Source organism: Eubalaena glacialis, chromosome 3 (genome assembly GCF_028564815.1).
Source record: "Eubalaena glacialis isolate mEubGla1 chromosome 3, mEubGla1.1.hap2.+ XY, whole genome shotgun sequence".
Classification (NCBI taxonomy): domain Eukaryota; kingdom Metazoa; phylum Chordata; class Mammalia; order Artiodactyla; family Balaenidae; genus Eubalaena; species Eubalaena glacialis.
Genome location: NC_083718.1, coordinates 180017695 through 180034781, shown reverse-complemented (window position 1 = coordinate 180034781; position 17087 = coordinate 180017695). Strand labels below are relative to the sequence as shown.

At 48.3% G+C, this 17087-nt stretch overlaps 1 protein-coding gene across 1 annotated transcript; it reads right to left on the bottom strand.

The window, feature by feature from the left end:
• Positions 1-13202: 13202 nt before the first annotated feature.
• Positions 13203-13883, bottom strand: RNF186 (ring finger protein 186). The gene has a single exon (XM_061187043.1). The coding sequence runs from the start codon at positions 13881-13883 to the stop codon at positions 13203-13205; it is 681 nt and encodes a 226-aa protein (XP_061043026.1).
• Positions 13884-17087: the final 3204 nt, after the last annotated feature.

Sequence of the window (17087 nt, the reverse complement as noted above, 5' to 3'; positions counted from 1 at the left end):
TTACCATTTGTGTGTGTGTGTGTGTGTGTGTGCGCACACGCGCGTGTTGAGATTTGCTTTAAGATCTATCCTCTTAGCAAATTTCAAGTATACAATATAGTATTGTTACCTATGGTCACCATGCTGTTTATTAGATTTCCAGAACTCATAGTCATTCATCTTGCATAACTGAGACTTTGACCAACATGTCCTCATATCTCCCTTCTCCCTCCACCCAAACCCTGGCAACTACCATTCTACGCTCTGCCTCTGTGAGTTTGACTATTTTAGATTACACACATAAGTGAGATCATACAGTATTTGTCTTTCTGTGTCTGGCGTATTTCACTGAGCACAAGGTCCTCCAGGTTCATCCACGTTGTTGCAAGTGAGGCAATTTCCTTCTTTTTTTAAGGCTGAATAGTATGCCATTGTACTCCTATAACATTTGCTAATCTTCCTTTTTAACGAAGGGAGAACGGGCCTCAGCTCAGAGTCTTTGACTCTCAAAAATATTGAGTTAGGATTTAAACATCCTGTTATTTATTTATTTAATAACCTTTTTATTTTGGAAGAATTTTAGATTGACAGAAAAGTTCCAAAGACAGTACAGAATTCTTACCTAAGAATCGTATAATGCTTCACTTTGTTTCCCCAATGTTAACATCTTACATAACCATGGTACATGTTTCAGGACTGAGAAACCAATGTTGTAATAGGGAAGAACAAATCTGACTCTGTATTGGATCTGTTTCTTTTACTTTAAGCTTTGTATTCTATTGCTTTTGCTACAAGTTAAGAATGTTGCCTATAGCTTGAAATCCACAGGATAGCCCATTCTGGAGGCTCTGACCTTTAAAGGTCTAACAGTTTTCCATTCATATAGAGATAAAAAGTTGCAGAGCAGAGAATAACATTTGCCTTGTTGGAGGTTTACAGAAACATCGTGATCTATCCTATGTGGACAGCTGCAAGAATAAAGGATTCTGACACCAAGAAGTTTGCAGCAACTAGACACACCCCCTCCCCTTTTAGTATAAAAGAAGCCTGAATTCTACCTCCGGTAAATGGTTCTTTGGGACACGAGTCCACCATCTTCTTGGTTTGCTGGCTTTCCGAATAAAATCACTATTCCTTGCCCCAACAACTTGTCTCTCAATTTATTGGCCTGTCGTGCTGTGAGCAGTACGAACTTGGACTTGGTAACAACATTGGTACATTACTGTTAACTAAAGTATAGACTTTTATTCATTGGTTTTTCTACTAATGTCCTTTTACAGTCCCAGAATCCCATCTGGGATACCACAGTGCACTTAGTGGTTTTTTTTTAAATTTAATTTACCTTTGGCTGCGTTGGGTCTTGGTTGCTGTGCGTGGGATTTCTCTAGTTGTGACGAGCGGGAACTACTCTTCGCTGTGGTGTGCGGGCTTCTCATTGCTTCTCTTATTGAGGAGCACGGGCTCTAGGCACGCAGGCTCAGTAGTTGTGGCTCACGGGCTTAGTTGCTCCACGGCATGTGGGATCTTCCCAGACCAGGGCTCGAACCTGTGTTCCCTGCGTTGGCAGGCAGTTTCTTAACCACTGCACCACCAGGGAAGTCCCCAAAAATCTTTTTATTACTTTCTGCAACAGCAAATGACCTTGGCTTTTTATTTATGATAGAGACATCATTTTAAAACATTAAGCAAAATGAGATTATTTTAAAAAAACAGTAATAGTAAAAGTAACATGCAGATGTAGCAAAAAATTCTCAATTTCCTCTGGGTTGACTTCACCCATGGGGAAAACCTCCCCATAGGCTGGCAAGATGGCCAGATTGGTTTCTCTCACTAGTCATTAGAATGTATGTTTCTGGGAATTCCCTGGTGGTCCAGTGGTTAGACTCTGCGCTTCCACTGCCAGGGGCCTGGGTTTGATCCCTGGCTGGGGAACTAAGATCCTGCAAGCCATGCAGAGCGGCCAAAAAAAAAAAAGAATGCATGTTTCCGTTAGGATGGCTGGCCACTGTTGTATCAAACGCTTCCCAATGTGTGGCCAAAATCATAATGACACTGATGATTTAAGGAACATAAAATCCAGAGGTAGATGGTTCCAGAGTTGGCCCCAAAGCTCAAAGACCTAAGCTCCTTCCATCTTTCATCATCCTCAGCATGTTGGCTGTTGCCCTTCACTGTGTCATGCTGTGGCCCAAATGGCTCCCTCAGTGTCAAGCATTCTTAAGCAGTTGTGTTCAAAAGCAGAAAAGAGAAAAAGGGAGCTCTCCTCATGAGCCTTTCCTCATGGTTTCTCTCCCATGGTCAAGGTGGAAACGATTTCCCAGAAGCCCCTTTGCTGGGATCACATGTCTGGATCACATAATCACCCGTGGTTGCAAGGGAGTCTGGGAAAGCAAGGAATCTGGCAAAGGGGATTGGCTCAGGCCAGTCCTAACATTTGCAGAGCTCAGGGCAAGAACACAAAATGATAAAAAAAAAACGTGTCCTAACCTTCCAACCAGACAGACACACCTTCAAACCACATGGAATATCAGGTGTGAATTTAGAAATCCTTCAGCTCCTCAGAGTTCCACGCCATGATGTGGCTCCTGGTTTACTGCCCATCTTCCTTCTCTTCCCAGCACCAATTCCATCCCGTACCACATGAGGTTTCCCACACAGGTGTGTGGACACTCCAGCCCATGCATCCAAGCTCTGAATACCCCTCCTGCAAACAGCTGCCATTTGGCCACTCCTCAAACCTAGGAATGTGTGTAGTGGCTGCACCTTTAGGAGAATGGGTCAGGGAGAGGTTCACTCCTGCAGGCTGGAAATGGATTTGGGGCAGTTTGGACAGGGAATATTGGGGTACCAGGTACCCAGAGTGTGGGCTTAGGTGGGCACATCCTCTTGGCCTCGTAGGCTCCTCTCTCCTTCAGGATGGAAGAGGCCAGAGGGGGGCCCTCTAAAGGATGGGGCCCAGAGCAGAGACTGCTCTTGCCGGTATTGATGGGGCACATTGCTGCACGGACAAAATCAGGTTTCTCTGAAGGAGAAGGTGGAATGGCGATTGAGCAGGCGGCCCTTAGTGCCCCAGTGTGAGCTCAGTGGGGCCAGGGGTCTTATGTTTTATTGACCCTCATCTCCCTAGGACCTAACCTAATGCCTAGTGTATGGTAGGTGTTTAATACGTGCTTACTGATTGAATAAGTGAGTGAATGAATGAATATCTGTGTTAGTACCACTAGAAATTGTCCTGCATCCCCTCCCACAGGGATGCATGCTGTTGGAGGCCAAGTCCCAAGGAAGTTTATCTGGGGTCTGTAGCAGAGCAAACCCCAGCACTCTGGACACCGTTCCCGCTGCACCCCGACTCCCTACCATGCTCACCTCCGGTGGACAGCCGCAGGGTCTGCCAGCAAGGGTCTGCTGTTGCTATTTCAGAGTTTCAGTGCTGCTGGATAACTCAGAGCACTTCCATGCTAAGCCTTTCATGTGCCGTAGTGGACCCCACAGCCTGGTACACCGGACCCTCTGCCGCCAGGCCCAGCTTTCTTCCCTGTTCCTGACAAATTCCTGACCTAGACAGACCCACTCTCTGCCCCTGAATATACTCTGTATTTTCCAACTTCCATACTTTTCTCACACTATTCCTGCAATACCCTCATTCACCCCATTCTTTCTGTCTGTTCAAATCAAACCTTTCCTTCAAGACCCAGCCAGCTCCCACATCCTTCCCGAGGCTAGCCCTGGCCACCAAAACCCCCTTCCTTATGTCTTCCCTAGGAGTTCACATATGCCACGTCCTGCCCTGGGGCACTCTTCCATTTAACATTCAACAGAGGTTGTAGACCTCACAGAGCACCGGGTCTTAGGGGAGGGGATGAGGAGGTACCGGAATCCTCTGGGTAGCTAGCTTATTTATTTATTTATTTTTAAAATTTTATTTTATTTATATATGTTTGGCTGCGTTGGGTCTTCGTTGCTGTGCGCGGACTTTTCTCTAGTTGCTGCAAGTGGGGGCTACTCTTCGTTGCCGTGCGTGGGCTTCTCATTGCGGTGGCTTCCCTTGCTGTGGAGCACGGGCTCTAGATGCACGGGCTCCAGTAGCTGTGACGCATGGGCTCAGTAGTTGTGGCGAACAGGCTTAGTTGCTCCGCGACTTGTGGGATCTTCCTGGACCAGGGCTTGAACCCATGTACCCTGCACTGGCAGGTGGATTCTTAACCATGACGCCATCAGGGAAGCCCTAGCTAGCTTATTTAAAAGAGGGATATTGAAGGATATGACAGGTGGCCTCGTGGACAGACAGGACAAGACTGGCAAATAGCCAGGCCTCACTGAGACTGGCGATTTGGGATATCAGGACCTGAGGCTTTTCTCTTTGCCTCTCAGAGGACACGTGCCCCCTCTTGTCTGCCTCTGTATCAGCTTCATTCATCACTCACATCCAGCTCTCTATTGTACTTTGACATAAATCTGGCTCTGGACTGGCTATCTTAGCTTTCCCTCTATATGACCTCATAACTCAAGCACCCACGAGTGATTGAGTGCTCCTTTGCCTGGAAGTGAAACAACATGGTCAGAAGGGTTTAAGCAAAGAAAAAGAATTTGTTGATCCATGTAACTATTGAGAAGTTCAGAGGAAAGTCAGGTTTCAGGTGTGGCCAGATCTAGGTACTCAAATAATATGATTAGGAACCTCTCTCTATCACTGGGCTCAGCTTTGCTCTGGGTTGGCTTCACCCATAGAAAAATCCTTCCCTTGGTGGGGCAAGATGGTAACCGGAAAGTCCAAACATTCTACCAGCCTAGCAACTCTGGCAGAGAAAATACTTCCTCCAGGTAGCTCCAGTAATATTCCTGGGTAGAGCTGTCATTGGCTTAGCTTTGAAACAGACTCTGTGGCCAGGGGACATGATGCTTTGATTGGCAGGTTTGGGACACATGCTCTACCCATAAAAGACAAATATGGTATTGTTACTATCAGAACCCACTTGGACTGAGATCGGGTGGGGAGGAGGCAGGCCTCTCAAAGAGAGACCCAATCAAGTTGGAGTTCATCTCTAATTAGCTGTGGTGGGGTGGGGATTGGCTCACACCTGCTGCTGTCTCTACTCAACACCTCTCCTTCTTCTGCAAATAGCATTCTCCTTTGTTTGAGGTCCTTCTTCTTCCTAATCACAAGATTCTCTTGGGGCTGCTAGTCACAGCCCTGCTGGTCACAGAGGAGGGCATGTGACCCAAGATGACCAATCAGAGTCCTTCCTTGGGATTTTTCATCATTTAATCAAAGGAAGAACGTCTGCTCCTTTCTTTCTGGAGGTGAAGCTAGGAAGACATAAGTAGGAGCTGGCCAAGTTTCCAATCTCATGGACAAAGCTGGTCGGTGAGAACACGACTCCAATGCAGAGAGAACAGGAGACGGAAATGGAGAGAAACAGTCTGAATGAAGCCCCATACCTTAGTTTCATCGTTGCCAAGGCCCAACAGGAAACTGCCTTTGCCACCATCTGGTTAAATGAGCCAATACATTCATCTTTTTGCCTAACTTGGGCAGCTAGTGTTTCTTGGGCACATCCTGTGTGCCGGTACACTGTGCTAAATGGTCTCTACAGGTGATCTCGTTTGATGCTCATAAGTCCATCATTATTTCCCCATTTTATAGGTGTGAGAACGAGGATTAGGGAGTTTGAGAGACTCATTCATACAGCCAGTAAGTAGCAGAGTCAGGATTCAAACCAGACAAAACCGTCTGCAGAGCAACCCACAAAGCTCTAAAACCCTGGGTGAACTGGTTGTGGATGCGGCAGGCATCCGAATGCGGGATTAGTGCTGGATACCAGCCTCAGGCCCAGCCTTTGCCCTCAAGCTGCTTAGACTCTATAGCATTGTTAAGTTAGGTTTAAAGTTTTATTTTTTCACTATGAAATATGTACAGAAAAGCACATCCAAGATGTAGGCACTGTTTATAAATAATTAGAAAATAAGTCTCATCTGTGTAACTATCGCCTAAGTCAAGAAATAGAACATGAGCAGCATTCCAGGAGCCCCACTGGCTGCCTCTCCCCAGGGAGAACCTCCTCCTCTAGAGCTACCCTTTGTCTTAGACTGTCCTGATCTCACCCTGGGGTCTGATTTTAGCACCTATGTGCATATCTTGTTTCCCTAGCTAGGGAGAGGCTGACAGGGGTGATGCTGGTAAGGACCATCCCTTCCCCTGTAGTTTTTTGCTTCCCCCACTTGCCAGGTGAGTAATAAGTGCTCATACACATTTGTTGACAGGTTGACTGAGATGGGCAAGCACCTACTCTATGTTGGGAACTGTGCCAGGTGTTTTACGCATTATCTCATTGAATTGTCACAGAACTTCCCTCAGGTAGGCTTGATTAGCCTGCATTTCCAAACAAGGAAACTAAGGTTCAGGGAAGGCATGTATCACACCCAAGGTCACACAGAGAATAAATGAAGGGACTTGGTTTTGAACCCAGGTGTGTCTGTTACTGAGGGCCCTCCTTTTCTTTTGGTTCGTTTTGATTGGGGCGGGGAAGGTGAGGAAGGAAGGGAGAGAGGTGAGAGTAGGAGGGGGATGGTAAATGCAGTGACTGAATAAGGCAGAGCTGGATTAGACTGCCTGCTTTCAAACCCCAGCTCTGCCACTTACACAAGTTCCTTACCTTCTCTCTGCCTCAGCTGCCTACCTAAATAGCAGCTCTGTGTCAATTCACTGAGATGACATGTCAAATGTCTAGCATAAAGAATAACAGGGTTGTTGTGAAGAACAAAAGGGTTAAGGAAGCTCTGAGAACAGTAGCCTGAATGTAGTAAGCTCTTGATAAACATTAGCCAGGATGATTGCTGCAGTTGTTTTGGAACTGCTGCACCCACAGCTACTTTGCAGGCTGTTTTATTTTGCAAACTGACTCCAGTGAAGGACCTCTGGTTGATTGTCTACTAGAGCTTGTTTCTTCTGGGGATTCTGAGGCCAATAGACCAGAGACCAGCCTCCTCCAAAAGTGGCTGGCCTGAGATCCAATGCCGTGTTTTCCTGTCTGACCCCCCGTCTGAGCAGAGCTGACCCGGGCACCATTCTCCTGGGCCTGATATCAGGGCAGCCTCGCCACGAGGTCAGGCTGGCTCTCAGGAGGGCTGAGGGTGGGGGTACCAGAGGGCTTCCGCTACCCGGCCTATGGCATTGCAGCTTTCCTTTCCCAGGCTTTGGAGGGGCTGAAGTTCATGGTGGGATTTTTCAGCAAGCCGGAGCCTGGACAGCTCCTGTATTAGGTCACAAATGTTGGTTGCAAGCAACAGAAACTGATTCTGGCTATCTAAAGAAAAAAATAATAATTGTGGGGAAGGAACCTGAGGGTTTACTGAATCAACCAGTGGCTCAAGTACCAGAGCTATGGGGACCAGCTGCTCTGTTGCTGCCACTTTATTTATTTATTTTAAATGTAAAAAATATGTATTTATTTATTTATTTGGCTGCGTCGGCTCTTGGTTGCAGCATGCGGGCTGGGATCTTCACTGTGGCATGCGGGATCTTTTAGTTGAGGCATGTGGGATCTAGTTCCCTGACCAGGGGTCGAACCTGGGCCCCCTGCATTGGGAGCATGAGGTCTTAGCCACTAGACCACCAGGGAAGTCCCATGTTGCTGCCACTTTAAACACTCATCTCTCCTTCATCACTAGCTCCAGATTCCAGTTCTGGAAGAGATCATATGACATATATCATGTGACTGCTTCAGGTGAAACGGGAGGTGGGTAGAGGAAGGACCAAGTGCCCCAGCTGGTGTAGTGGTTGCTGGTGGAACTCTCCCTTGGGCAAGATGAGCTACAGGGCAGTTTCCTCAGTGAGGGAGGTGGGGGAACAAGGCGGGGGGCGCAGCTGAATATAAGACAATCAAAGGAAACAAGACAAATGTCCACTTTAGTCCTGCCCTCTTTGAGCAAACAGGCTCTTATGGTGGGTTCCTCAAGCATCCTGAAAGATACACTTTCCTGCTTCTCAATGCAGACAGGGTGCTAAGAAGCAGTGTGGGGCAGTGGGAAGTGCAGACATAGCTTTAGAGTCAAACAGTAGGTTCAAATTCTAGTACCTCACTTACTCGCTTGTGACCTTAGGTCAGGTATCTTAATGACTTGGGTTTTAACTCTTTAATCTGTGAAATGGGGATAATAATTCAGTAATTCTCATATGGTTGTTGCTAAGATTAAGGATAATTTAGGAACTGTGGGCTCTGATTCCAACTCCATCTCTGACATATTGGGCTCTGTCTGGGGGGAAATCACAGGGCTTCTCTGAGCCTCGATTTCCTATCTACAAAATGAGGGTGAGGAATTAATCTTGGGAATCAATCAGACTTGATTTTGAGCCTGACATTTCTATGTATGTGCTATAAGACTCTGGGCAAGTTATTTAGCTGAACTTGAAGCAGCCCAGCTAAGGGGCCTGTTGCAAGCACAGGCACAGGATAGATGCTGTATTGGTTCCTAGGGCTGCCATACCAAGGTGCCACAATACCTTGTTCCTTAAACAATAGAAACTTATTGTCTCACACAGTTCTGCAGGCTACAAGTCCAAGGTCAAGGCATCGGTAGGATTGGTTCCTGATGAGAGCTCTGAGAGAGAATCTCTTCCAGGCCTCTCTCCTAGCTTCTGGTCATTTTCTGGCCATCTTTGGCATTCCTTGGCTTATAGAAACATAACCCTGGTCTCTGCCTTCACCTTCACATGGCTGTCTTCTTCCTGTGTATCTTCATATTGTCTTTCTTCTTTGTATGTCTGTCTCTATGTCCAATTTCCCCCTTTTTATAAGGATACCAGTCATACTGGATTAGGACCCACCCCAATGACCTCATTTTAACTTGATTATCTCTGTAAAAACCCTATTTCCAAATAAGGTCACATTCTGAGGTAGTGGGGGTTAGGACTTCAACATATATTTTCTGGGGAGGGGGGACACAATTCAACTTTGCACTTATTAGTTTTCCTTTTTCATCAAAATTCCTTATCAAATAAGATTAAATATCTTGCTCAGTACCTGGCACAGAGCAGACCTTCAATAAATATTTGTTGAAGAAATGCACAGATGGATCTTAGCTTCCATGGTGTCCTGAATTCTTCAGAGAGTTCTCTACTGACCCAGGAAATATTCTGCCTTAAAAAAAGTAACTTCGAGGTTCTTGGACAAGAATATAAAGTTCATATTAATAGCTCCAGGCAGATTCAAGAGCTTGGATCTCATTTCTCTTTGACTGTGCTCTGTGCTGTTCCCATAGCCTGAGAGATTGCGGGAAGGTCCTTCATTCTCGGAAATGTTTTCCATTGCCACAAAGAATTAACTGTTCCAGCAAAGACTGCAAGACTTCCTCCAGTCATTTGAAAAGGGCTTCCAATGATGAACAGGTGCTTTAGGGTGAGATGAGAACATGGCTGTGGGTAACGGAGCAGGTGACCTCCACAAACGTCTACCCCTGAGTCCCCCATCCAAAGAGGGAATGCCGTCTCTTCTTAGTTTTTCACCCTTCAGGCCAGGGGCCCACATACCTTGAGGGCTTACAATGTGCTGGGAATGTTTCATCTGATACAGCAAAGTGACTCAAAGCCTGAACTCTGGAGTTGGACCTGGTCTTGGCCTCACCATCACCTCACTGTGTGATCTTGAGCAAGTTACTTGACCTCTCTGTGCCTCAGCATCCCTGTTGGTAATTTGAGGGTAATTGATAATAGCATCTACCTTCTAGCAGATGTAATAACATATGTAATACACTTTGCATGGTGCATTCAAACCATGTTAGCGATGATTGTTTTCTTATATTAATGAAGATGCTGCTGATGTTGAGGCTGGTTAATGGGGGAGGTAAATTCTAGTGCCTGGATTTTAATATATTTCCTTATTCATAAGACTGAATAAAATAAGACAAGTCTGTTCTCATCGTTCCTATTGGGGCTTTCTAGAACTCAACCCATCTCTCCTTGTCTCCTCCCTTCCTTCTTTACCTCCTTGCAGTCCTCAATGCTCAACCATAGGTTATTTTGCTAATTCCCCCACAACCCTGTGAAATATGTATACAACCTGTTTCATGGGTAAGGAATCTGAGACTCAGAGGGGCGAGGTGACTTTTAAGCGGTGAAGCTAGAATTCAAGCCAGGTATGTCTGACTTCAAGGTCACAGAATAGGGTGATGGGGCTGATGGGGATGAAATTTGGCCTCCCCCTGCAATTCCTCTCCATCCTTAGGACCTAAGCACAAGGTTCTCCACCAGATCGGCCTGTCCTGGACAACACTGCTCCTCCGGACTGGCTTCTCCACCCCATCACCAAGGCTGGCGCCCTGCTCGATCATACCGAACAGGCCCCATGGAACCCGTTCACCCCCAGGGGTCAATGTCTGATGATAAAGGCAGACTGTTAGGACATGGGATTCTCGTTCAGCAGCACTTTGAATCCCCACGGAGGCCCTGGGAGGTGTGTGGCATCCTCCGCTACTTTACAGGTGGGCACACCATGGCTCAGAGAAGTTCTGTGACTCCTATTGGTCACACACTGGGTCAGAGCCTGCCTTTGAGCCTTGGCCTGCCCCTCCGATTTCTTCCACTTACATCCTTTTGCAGCACTGCCTGTTTCCTCTGTTCCTCTCCAGGGCAGCCTGGGCTGAAATTAGCCTCTGGTGCTCTCTGCCCCATCACTGCCAGGGGCCAAAAGTACTCGGGGACCAGCTGGGCTTCAGGACAATGGGACAGAAGTGTCGAGACATCTTTGCCCATGGGGACGGAGGGCATGTTGGTCATGTGCTAACACAGCTCCCTTCAGGGGAGGCTGGCACTGGGTGGTAAAAGTCAGGAAAGCCATCCCATTTTTATCATTCTCTTTTCTTTCTCTTTAGCATAGACAGTAGAGTCCAGAATTCTCGGGCTTCTCTGAGCACCTGACTACTGGAATTTGGAGGCTCCTGTGGTTAGTTTCCTATTCTCCCTTGCAAGCCCACAAGCAGTGACCAGCTTCCTGGTTGTTTTGAAACTGCACACAAAGGAGGAAGCATGTGGGAGCAGAAAGAACACTGGGTTAATTTCCTAGGGGGCTCTGGCAGTGGCTGGCTGTGCAACCCCAGGCAGATGAATTGACCTCTCTGATCCTCAGTATCCTCATCGGCAAGATGGTCTCTTCTTCATAAAGCTGTTATGAAGATTCAGCTAGATAATGGACATAAAGCTGTTAATGCAGTGCTGGGTGCACAGTAAGCACTCCGTAAACATGAGCCCACCGTTACTTTGGTAGAAATGGTGTTGTCATTAACAACTGAAACCTTGGTGGAGGTTTTCTTCTTAGTGGAGGGTCCAAGAATGAGATGGAATGGGAGTGGAGGTGAGTGAGGAAAGAATGTTCTTTCCCTCTCCTACTGGCAACCATTCCCAAACTGCACATGCCCGAGGCCAGCTCTGGAAATGCCAAACAATTCTTGTCATTTATCCATCCTGCGGAGACAGGGTGTCCTCCAGGCCCGCTTGGCCTTGGCTTAAAAGCATGGGCACATGTACACCCACACGCACTCACCCACACTCTCTCCCAGCACCAGGAGTTAATAAGGCCAATAGCATGGGTGTCACAGTGTGCCCTGAAGGTACCTTATAAGAAAAAGGAAGATTTTTTTGTGTGCAGATTGCAAGAACAGCTAATTGTATACAGACTTACATTTTGACTTTTCTGGGTGTGACTCCACAGGGGATGTGACCCCACGTTCATTATCTGGGAGCCCAGCAACATCCTCAGCTTCTGGGCTTCAGGGGACTTTGGAATAATCCAGTGCTACTGGCTCATTTTGGGGAAATGAAGCTCAGAGAGCCAGAAGGCCCTGTTCAACAACACACACGCAGCCCAGCCGCTGGGTCGGGGCCAACCCGCCCCCCACCCCCACCCCGTGCTGCAGTGGCGGCGTTCTCTCATCCCTCCCTGACAAAGGGACCGTCACCGTGAACTTCACGTCCAGCCTGCAACTGTCATCCTATCAGGAGGAAAGGCGGGCAAGGAGGGACAATGGATTGTACTCAACGAACCCCTCTGAGGTTTCAAGTCTGCTTCCCAGTTACGGGGTCTTTGGAAGGAAATAATGTGACATCTCCTGTCTTTTACTCCCCTGCACCCTGATGGGTCCCCCCCTGGCTGATGCTTGACTCTGGCAGAAGTCTCCTCTCTGTTATGGAGCAGAAACGGTGGAGAGAAGACACAAAAGCCTTTCAGATGACTGTGACTCTCAGGGAGAGGCGGGAAATGTGGGATTATTGGAGAGGACTGTTGCATTTATGGGGCCTCTTATCTTTATGACAAAAGCTCAGATGGGCATCGGGAGGCAATAAGAAAGAAACAACACCCACAAAGATTTCGTTCTAGAGTGTGGGATCATGTGCATCCGATGGGCAGCTGGACCCGCTGTGGGGAGATGGGGGTAGTTCTTGTAACACTGTGATTCTCTGTTAAGTTAGGACCCGATGACATGGAGCTGAGAAATCCTGGTGGAGCTGCTGAGAGCAATTCCCAGACCCACCTGTGTCCTCTCCAACCCACCCCAACTCTGCCAACCAAATGTGGGCATCCCCTGGCAGCAGCAGAAGGCCCACTCCTCCACACAAGTTCTCCCTCTCCATTCCTGGGGGCAGCTCAATGGGAGGCCCGAACCCCCAGGACCTTTGTCGAGGTGGGATGGGCACGAGAGATGGACGACATCAGGGGGAGCGCAGGAGGACTTCCTGTGGGCTCTGACTTCCCCGGAGGGAAAATGTGTCACAGCCAGAAATAGAAACAAACGACCCCAAACACACAAAACCAAACCAAAAGAAAGCAAGAAACAACCAGATACATAAATTGCAGAAAAAGGGGTTCCGGTTCTATTTGTTCTGCAATAACGTCAACATTTGCAATACTTTTATCAAGGTATAGAAAGAAAAACGGGAGCATTGGAATAAGAGGAACAGAAGGTCCCCCCGCCCCTGTAGCATTCAAGTGGTCTGTGCCTCTTCCCCATCCCCAAACAGTTTAGCTGTGCTATTCCCTGAGCAGGTGTAAGTCTATCGTTCGAACACACAGTTCTTGACCCAAGACTGCCATTCTGGCTTTGGCTTGCAGGTTCAGCTGGCGTTTACTCTCCCAGGGGAGCCAGTCTGATGCAGAGCCCCTTACCCTGTTCACTGTGACAGTAAACGGGCCACAGAGACAGAAGTCCCCAGACATTGCCTGGTCGGAGCGCTCTCAGGCGATGGAAGAGATCTCGCTGGGTTTCTGCTCTCTGCAGAAGAGAGTCCTGGAGGAGGAACAGCAGCTGCCCTGGCTGCTGCGGTGACAGCAGAAAAGCACGGACAACAGCAGGGCCAGTGCGACGACAGAGCTGAGCATCCACCCGATGATGCCTGGGTAGATGAAGGGCAGGATGAGGACGACGAGCAAGACCAGGAGGAGCAGGTGTGCCGCCAGGCTCCGGGCTGCCACGTAGTTGGCACTCTCCGCTTCCTGTTCATCCTCTCCTGCTAAGCTGGGATGCCCTGCTATCAAGGTAGCAGGATTCACCAGCCCCTGAGGACAGAGCCGCACCTCCGGGCCCGGCCAGGCCAGCCGCCCCAGCACGGCCTCCTGGTCACGCAGGCTGCAGATGAGGCCCCCGGGGACGGCAGTGACCTTGCGGCACAGTGGGCAGGTGATGGACCAGGTGTCGTCCTGCACGCACAGCAGCAGCTTCAGGCAGACGGCACAGAAGGTGTGCTGGCAGCCCAGCAGCTTGGGCAGCCGGGCACTGCTATAGGGCTCCCGGCACACCAGGCACTCCAGGTCACCATCCGTGGAGCCGCGATGACCCCCAGCAGGGCCCGCGGTGTTAGAGGCGGTGGCTTCTTTGGACATAAGCTGGGGCTGCTGCAGGAGCTCAGTGCAGGCCATTCTGGGCACAGGAGCCACTGGGACGTGGCAGCTCAGGGCCTGGGCATCGACAGGGAAGTGTCAGCCGGTGTCACTGGGACCTGGATGTGGTCTGACCTCAGGCTGTGCTTCTCAAGCCTCTATTTCCTTCTCATCATCAGCCATCTAGCACCGCTCTCCCAGGGCTGCTCAGCTTGTTTCTTGGCTCACGTTGTCCCTTCAGTTATTATTATTTCTTTCCTTGAAACCTGGGGTTAATCAGTAACTTGAGGGCCTGGAATCTTTGAATTGCCTGATAGAAGGGCCAAGGGGGCAGGGCCAGTGCGTGAATCAGGATTTTCCTGTTGCGGCTGGTGCCTCATGAGTGCCTGCGGGATTATGGCTTGTGAGCTTCAGGATACATTAGAATCACCACCCCCACCCACCGCCCCCCACCCCAGGAGCCTTTTAAAATGCAGGTTTCTAGGTCCCAAACCCAGAGATTGAGATTCAGCAAGGTCTGGATGGGAATCTTAGAATTTGCTCAGTTAACAAACATCATGATGATTCTAACCCAGGTGGACCAGGGGGACCCCACTTTGAGAAACACCGCCATGGGTGTTTCTCAAAAGGTTTTGGGGACTTCCCTGGTGGCGCAGTGGTTGAGAGTCTGCCTGCCAGTGCAGGGGACACGGGTTCGAGCCCTGGTCCGGGAAGATCCCACATGACGCAGAGCAACTAAGCCCGTGCGCCACAACTACTGAGCCTGCACGTCTGGAGCCTGTGCTCCGCAACGAGAGGTCGCGACAGTGAGAGGCCCGCGCACCGCGATGAAGAGTGGCCCCCGCTCGCCACAACTGGAGAAAGCCCTCGCACAGAAACGAAGAACCAACACAGCCAAAAATAAATAAATAAATTAAAAAAAAAAAAAAAAAAAGGTTTTGGATGTCAGGATCAGCGGGAAAAAGTTTATTTGTGCTTTGAGAATGTTTGCAAGCAGGCGGCCCTGTGAAGAAGAAAGAAGTGATGGGAAAAGTATTCTGAGTAGCAGGGGGGAAAAAGTCCAGCCAAACAGTAAAACCGAAACAGTCCATAGGTATTTATCACCTGCTACTGCCATCTGTTCCTTTACAGTCACAATAATTGTGTTAACCGTTACTGGTTCCCAAGCATCTCATCCCTATCCTGCTGTGCACTTCACATACCTAATAACAGGTGCAATTTGTTGTGTGCCAGGCACACTGCAGAGCCAGTAGTAATAAAAACAGCTGCTGTTTGTTTGGGCCTGCTTGGAGCCGAGCCTCGAGACAGAATCCTCACCTGCGATCTCCCTGCATCCTGGCACAGCCCTGTAAGGAAGGCTCTGCCGAGGTCTGGAAGCAAAGGCAGGGTGTGGTCAGGGCAGACCTGCCAGCTGCCTGCCAAGGGGCCTTTCATGGGGCCAGGACCCCGTGGAATCTACCAGCGTCCAAGGTCAGGTTCCCAGCCTCTTGGGTCCAGGAACTCAATCTTGCCCTTTGGTGTAGAGGCAGTTGGCCTTCAGGCAGCTGACTCAAGCTAACAGGACTCATGTGGGACTGAAAGACATACATAGCATGGCAGTTAAGAAAACGTGATTCCCATAATGGAAAAGAATATGAAAAAGGAAAAAATATATATGTATAACTGGATCACTTTGCTGTACACCAGAGACTAACAAGACATTGTAAATCAACTATACTTTAATACAAAATTTAAAATTAAAAAAGAAAATGTGATTTCCTCACTTTGCCCTGAACGTCAGAGGGTGGGATGGTGCAATCCACCTTCTCAAAGTAATGCCTCACCTACGCCCCGCCGAATCCAGAAGGACAAGCTGCACCATCCTTTGCTGCTTCTGTCACCAGCTGAGGTCCAGAGAGTCCAGCTCTTCTGACCCAGTGCTTTCCTCCACCCTAAGGGACAGGCTCTGTGCTCTTGCTTCACCCTCCCCCTGGGTCCCCTGTCTCTGAAATCGAATTCTCCACCCTCTACCCTCGCCATCACATCTCTTCTCCTCCTCAGCCATCAGCCTGACAATCAGTTATTTCTTTCTATTCTGTTCTCCCCCAGATCAAGCTGAAAGGCGCCTCAGCTCTAGCACTGGGCATCTGTTTTCTCCCCAAGCCCAGCATCCATTTCTCCTTCTACAGTGGCCTGTTTTCCTTTTGGGCAACCACTGCTCTCCACTGTCATTCTGTGTGGTTCGAAGCTCTGTGGGAGGAGAGAGGCGATGTAATTCAGGGCAGACCAATCAGCATATTCCACCACGCTGGCTGAAAGAATTGGTTCAGACATGGGTATGTGATCTAAGCCAAACCAATGAGATTCAATTCTGGGAATTCTGTTGGAATGACTCACAAGTTTTTCTTACTGCTGGGTTTCCAAGCTAGAGGATGGAACACTGGAAGTGCCAGGAACACACTGTGTGACACAAAAGAAAGATGAGAAAAGAGTCAGAAAAAGGCCCGATGACATTGAATGCCTTGATCCAGCCATACCTGAAGTCAGAGCTCTTTGGATTTTTTTAGTTATAATAACCAATAAAATCCACTCTGATTTTTATTCTTAAGTCAGCTTGAGTTGGATTTCTGTCCCTTGCAAGGGAAAGACATCTGAGTAATGCAGCAATAGATGAAGAAAAGAAGCCTTTAATTGCTACCTGACACAAGACAATCAAGCTGTACATGGCCAAGAGAGAACTAACACCCCCGGGTTACTATGCCGAAAGAGACTTTGTGTCTCTTTTCTGCTTTGACCAGCATTATGTAATGCTCCTTTCTGTTTGCTAGACCCTAGGAAGGGTTGAGATAGGAGAAGAAAAAATTTGTTGAGCTGCATTCATTTATAATGAGAAATAGAAAATCAGGTGGACAACACAGTTTGGTCAGCTTGGCCATTGACCCCCTCTCTGCTAGCCAGCTCTACTGGAGGCCAAATAATTAGGAAGGTAGCTGGATGAGGTTGTAATCAGACCAAGGGAAGTTATTTGGGGTTAGTGTCTAAATAACCTTTTGATGTTGTTGGGCAACCACCATGAAGAAAATATATATTGGTTATAACAACCCAAATATTACAGAAATAAATAAAGGAGAACGTGAAAGTTCCTTTGAAAAACTTCTATTTTCTGAGAAATGACGGCATTTAACAGCATGTTCCTTCACATTGCCCCCATCCTACCATCTTGGCTTGGGAGCTACTTTGTTTCTTAAAGGTGCCTTGGCTTAA